General features: G+C 41.9%; 1 protein-coding gene across 4 annotated transcripts in view; it reads left to right on the top strand.

The window, feature by feature from the left end:
* The first annotated feature begins 515 nt into the window (after positions 1 to 515).
* The window catches only part of PLGRKT (plasminogen receptor with a C-terminal lysine), a 49,724-nt gene continuing 44,239 nt past the window's right edge, over positions 516 to 6,000 (top strand). For all 4 annotated transcript variants that reach the window (XM_084899606.1, XM_084899605.1, XM_084899608.1 and 1 more), the window contains exons 1-2: positions 516 to 692; positions 4,010 to 4,096. In XM_084899606.1, the coding sequence (XP_084755732.1) occupies positions 4,083 to 4,096 (14 nt within the window). In that variant the 5' untranslated portion in view covers positions 516 to 692; positions 4,010 to 4,082. The remainder of the gene's footprint in view (positions 693 to 4,009; positions 4,097 to 6,000) is intronic.

Raw genomic sequence — 6,000 nt, 5'->3', positions numbered from 1 at the left:
TGTAAAAGAGGTGTGCTGGATATTTTCCATTTGTCCTGTCAGACTCTGTCCCTAGGAGGCTTGCCTCTATAGACTGCACCCACCTGTCTCCTTCTTTCTCTGACTTCCTGTCAATCCTCAACATTAAATCTATTCTGCCAGTAGAAAAGCCCTTAAAAATGTTTATAAGGGTTATATGTTTAAGTGACCTCTCACGAGATACATTCTCTTCCTGGAAACAGATCCAACAGTGATGGTTAATACCATTTCTAGAGAATAACAGTAAAACAGCTCATTAAAGTCTGTGGAGGCTTAGCAGGGCTCAGGAGCATGGATTCTCATGTACTGATAAAGTTCACTTGAAGCTTTTAAGTGAGACTGTCATTCTGCTTCCTCTGTCTCCGCTCAAAATCTGACAGCTCAGTCGCTGGGGTTTTTATTTGCCTCTTCTACCTGTCCCTTCCCGATGCCCAGTATATAAGCGGCGCGCGGGCCCTTTAAAGAAAGCAACGGCTGCGCTGATTGGCTAAGGCTTGGCATCCACTGTCAAAGCTACTTAATCCGCGACGCGGAAACCTGGTTCTTGCCACGGACTAAAGGACCCAAAACCCGAAGGTCTCTACGGCCATTACCGGCCATTACCGTGTCCGGCTCCTCCACTACCCGCTGCCTAGTGATTGAGAGCCAGCCTTGCGGGAACCGGCCGGCCACAGGTGGGTGGAGCTGCTGGGCCCCAGACGTGCAGGCCCGCGCCGAGCTCTCGCTTCTGGTGTGCGCCCGCCCTTTGCTTCCTCCTTGCTCCCAGTGGAGAAGGTCTCCAACTCATTTCGGAAAGAATCCTTTCCTGTCAATAGGACTCCGGGCCTTTCCCGTAACCTTGTAATCAAATTGGGAAAGTATACAGAGCACTATCCACGGAAATTAGCACGCCATTCAGGAAACACCCAGATTACTGTCATCAGGGCGGGTGGAGTTAAATTAGGGAAACCCTCCAGAAGCTGTAGGTTAAACTGGAATTTGCAGGGGAAGTGGACTAATGTGAACAGAACGCAAGGATTTACTGAAAATGATTGTACTGGGGGGGTGAGGGTATGTATGGGAATAGGGTGGGGGGTAATGAGAGGATATGGACACATATTTAATACCTTAATCAATAAAAAATTTTTTTTTTAAAGAAAATGATTATAATTGCAACCAGTCATAAATGTTTAATACCTTAATCAATAAAAAAATTTTTAAAAAAGAAAGTGATTGTAATTGCAACCAGTCATAAATGTAGGTTGTGTGTAATTTGATCAGGAAGTGAGTCAGTGCAGAAATTTGGATGACAGAGGTCGTGGGTTATGATTTTTTTTTTTTTTTTAAACAGGTAGAATTAAATGCAGGTTCCTAGCGGTGCCTGTAAGTTGCAGTCTCCTCAGAAATATCCCTTCCCGTTGTAATCTATAGCACAGCTGACACTGGGCTGGAGTATCAAAGAGCCCATTCTAAGGCCTTAGGAGTAATAAAAGGAAAAATGCAGTCATTAAGAACTCAAATCAACATTATCAGTCCTCTGAGACACACTGGTGTCTAAATTTTAAGTATCAAAAAATTTTTCACCAATGGTATGAGTGTTGGAATTTTTGAAAGGCTTACCGTACTTATACAACTGAATGAATTCAGTTATTCCTATTGTGAGATCACTCTTGCTTATTTTCTTTCCCCACTTTTACTGACAAATAATTGACATCATTGTCTAAGTTTAAGATATACAGTATGATGCTTGGACTTACATATATTGTGAAATGATTACAACAACAGGTTCAGCTATTATCTATCATGTAGATATAGTAAGAAGAAAACACACACACACACACACACACACACAACTTTTCCTTCTTGTGATGAGAACTATTAGGATTTATTCTCTTAACTTTCCTATGTATCATACAGCAGTATGAATGATAGTCATCATTTTACTAATATTTTGTGAGTCCAGCTGGTGTGGCTCAGTGGTTGAGTGTCAACCTATGAACCAGGAGGTCATGGTTTGATTCCCAGTCATAGCACATGCCAGGTTGTAGGTGATTCCCAGTGTAGGGCTTGCAGGAGGCAGCCAATCGATTATTCTCTCTCATTATTGATGTTACTATGTTACTATCTCCCTCTCCCTCTTCCATCCTCTCTGAAACCAACACACACACACACACACACACACACACACACACACACTGATCTCTGAACTCATAATAATCTGGCCACTCAGTGTATATCCTATATAATAAAAGGCTAAAATGCAAATTGTCCCCTCAACCATGTGTTGGACCAGCAGGCAGGCCAGTCGGCCAACCACCCAAGTCCCCTCACCCTGGTCCCACCCATGCATGAATTCATGCACTGGGCCTCATATACACACAGTGTGTATAAGAATAGGATTAGGTGACAAATGTTTTCTTTAGAAATGTTTGCAATATATGTAAAATTTCAATTATCCACTCCTATGTGCAGAAGAAAAGAAATGGCAAGTGACCTGAGCCAGCCTTTTTCTAGTGTCACTCATTGCCTTCTGCAAACTTTTATGGGAAAGAGACATTATGGAGACTGCCAAGATGGATAATACATTGCTTCTGCCTTCAGGCAACTTCTGGTCTGCTATTGGAGACCACTGACATGGGACTGTCAGAATTTGCACAAATGAGATAATTTATGCTAGATCTCCCACTCTCAATGGGTGGCCTCCAATTCTGGTTACATGATGGAGGGGGGCAATGGCAGAGCAGGAGAGAAACCTCATGACCTCCCAGGCCTGTTCAGAGCCGTGCTTCTATTCTCTGGTGAAAAACTGGACTCTTCCAAACACTAAAGCTGACTCTGGACCTATAGTTTCAGAGTGTATCTGTGGCCTTAACACAAGAAAGCTACTGAAGTCTGGCTTGCAGTTCTCACTCATTGGAGCCCTAATAGCAGAGATAACTCATTTCACTTGGAATGAAATGCTCTCTCTACATTCTTCTCCACAATTAGCCAGAACCTAAGATTTTCTGGTAGGGATATGGAAAACAGAAGCTCCAATGGCTTCCACAGAATACTATGAATCCTGGTAGAAGCATTAAAACTGGCCCTCTGCTCAACAGCTCACTAAAGAGAATTGGCAGCATTGTCGAGAAGGGAAGAGCAATTGTAACACCCTTGAGTTTTGTATTCTGAAAGTAAAACAACTACTGAAGGTCTTCTGAACCTACCCAATTAGATTAAGAACAAAATATTAAGAGTTCTGGCTTCCCAAGAATTGACAGCCCAGATAAGATAGACAATACCATATATTCATTTAAAAACTAAGCTTTCCATGACATTTAATTATCCTTATGTTTTCCCCCTTGAGAACTTCAGTAGTAGCTTGAAGAAAACAAAGGTGAAACTTGAGGATGGCCAAGGAATGTCAGGAGTGGGTGGCTGGAAATAGGGGATGTATAGGAGAGGGGCAGGGATTATAAGAATATTGATATAGTGACTCTGAGATACTTAAAACTTCCGAAAGCACAAATGCACAGAGCACAGACAAATCTGTCCTCAAAGAGCATGATGCATCTTCTGCATCACCCCTTCTCAGAAACAAAGATTATACCATTCAACTGTACAGAAGGTAAAGGATAGATGGTATCCACTCTGACACACACACACACACACACACACACACACACACACACACACAAAACCAGAGTTTTTTCTGTATGTTTTTAAGTATTCAGGTCTTCAAGATTTACAGTGCAAAACAAAATCAGGAAAAATGGAGCCATATATTTACAGAGCATAAGATTTTGGAAGTTGTCTAGTTCAATTAGCTGGTCTTAGTGACAACTAAGCCAGTTAAGTCTGCCCACAATCAGACAGTTAGTTGGGAGCAAGGACTGGAATTCACACTGTGTTCCCAGGTTAGAGTTTTTTTTTTTCTTACATTGTTATAAGTTCACAATATTCCAAGGCACAGCACATGAGGGATGCATGAATAATATATTGTTTTTAATCTCTTTGCTTTTTTTATATTTAGGTCAAGATGGGGTTTATATTTTCAAAATCTATGAACGAAAACATGAAAAACCAACAGGAATTCATGCTTACGAATGCTCGACTTCAGGTACTTTTAAAATAATTAAACTTTTATATTGTTACTAGAGGCCCCGTGCACAAAATCATGCACACTGAAAGGAAATTAAAAGATTTTAATATTGCTATTCACCCTTTCTCTATAATAGAAGTGTCCACCAAATTCTTGATAGACAATAACAGATGAAAACACATGCATGTGATTAGCGACAGTAAGAGCTTTATATATATAGATAAACTTGTTTAATTAGACCTGCTTTCTGATTTAGCTAAACTTTTTCCAGCCCAGTGAAGCACCCCAACTTCCCTTTCAGGTAATTGTCATCAATACAGCAGTAAATATCAACACAAAGCAGATTATTATTGTAGATCATGCAGGGAGAACAAAGGGTAAAATATTTAACTGCAGCAGTGTTTGACTATATTCTGCGCAGTGAGAAAACCTGAAGTCATTTTCAAGTTCCATCATTTCTTACTTCTTTTCAGTCAGGTCAAGTTTCTAAGCTTTCTAAACCTCAATTTTTCCGGCTAATGAAAAGAAAATAGGATTCTACTAAGTCTCCTATATACCTATCCCAGAACTTCTGTGAGGATCAACAGAGATGAGGCATGTGAAAATGCTTCAGACATTCGGCTAAACTGTAAAATGTTTTCACCTGGCTATAAAGCAAATCGTGTTCCTGGGCTGAAGAAACTCCAAGGAGGCTAGTTGCTAGGAAGAGGAAGGGGCTTTGCTACAAGACATCATTACCCGGCCCACGGCCACTGTTTCTCGGCTGGGCTGGGCTGTGGGCCACATTTTGCACCATGGGGTCTCAGCAGCGTTAGCTGCGATTTGGTGGGCTGTCACTCTGGGGTGGTGGTGGGGCCTGTGTCCCACTTAGGGGAAACCAACTGTTGCTTTGTGGGTGCCAGGTCTGTGGTGCCATTTATTGTTAAATGGCCAGTCGCTAGGGAGAGGAAGCTGGGTATTGCTACATGATGTCATTAACCAGGGCCTATAGCCACTGTTTCTGAACTGGGCTAGGTGGTGGGCCACATTTTGCACCATGGGATCTCAGCAGTATCAGCCGCGATGTGGTGAGCTGTCACTCTGGGGTGGTGGTGGGACCTGTGTTGCTTTGTCAACAGTGCCATTTCTCTGTAAATGGCCAATGTGCATCATGGAAGCTCCTGCATTGAATGTCTGCCACCTGGTACATCATAGTGACCAGTCAAATGGTCAGAAACTTAGCATATTAGCCTTTTATATATATACATGGTGGTTAAAGTTTCTAACATGTGCTCCAGAAGTATGTTCTCTTTGACCCCAAGGTAAAATGCTCTTGGGGCTCTATCCTAAAAGCCAAAATGAAATGGATTGTTAATTAACTAGTGAATGGGCTTTTAAAAATCTCCAATCGAGATATTTGTGTTAAAATGTCCATATCATAGCCCTGGCTGGTCTGGCTCAGTGAACAGAGTCAGCCCACAGATTGAAGGGTCCCGGGTTTGATTCTGGCCAAGGGCATGTATCTCAGTTGCAGGCAGGCTTTAGGCTGGATCCCCAGCCTCGGGTTAGGGGCAGGAAGCAGCCCATCAATATGTCTCTTTCATTAGATGTTTATCTCTGTCTCTTCCCCTCTATTCCACTCTCTCTAAAAATCAATGAAAAAATATCCTCCAATGAGAATTAAAGAAAACAAAACATTTCTATACCATAGTAATACACAACTGCTTACAATGTAGGGTAGGGAGAACGTTACCCTCTTCAAAGATATTTGTATCTTGATCCCATGTGACTATTTTTCCTTATATGGCAAAAGGACTCTGCAATGTGATTAAGAGCTTGAGATGGAGAAGATCCTGTATTATCTTGGATTATCTGAATGGGCACAATGTAATCACAAGGGTCCTTATAAGGGAAAGAGGAAGGCAGGTGGGCCAGAGGAGGGA

The sequence above is a fragment of the Pipistrellus hanaki genome (assembly GCF_964339955.1).
Source record: "Pipistrellus hanaki genome assembly, chromosome: 11".
NCBI classification, from domain to species: Eukaryota; Metazoa; Chordata; class Mammalia; order Chiroptera; family Vespertilionidae; genus Pipistrellus; species Pipistrellus hanaki.
The sequence above is the reverse complement of the archived record's forward strand: the minus strand, read 5'-3'. Positions and strand labels throughout refer to the sequence as shown.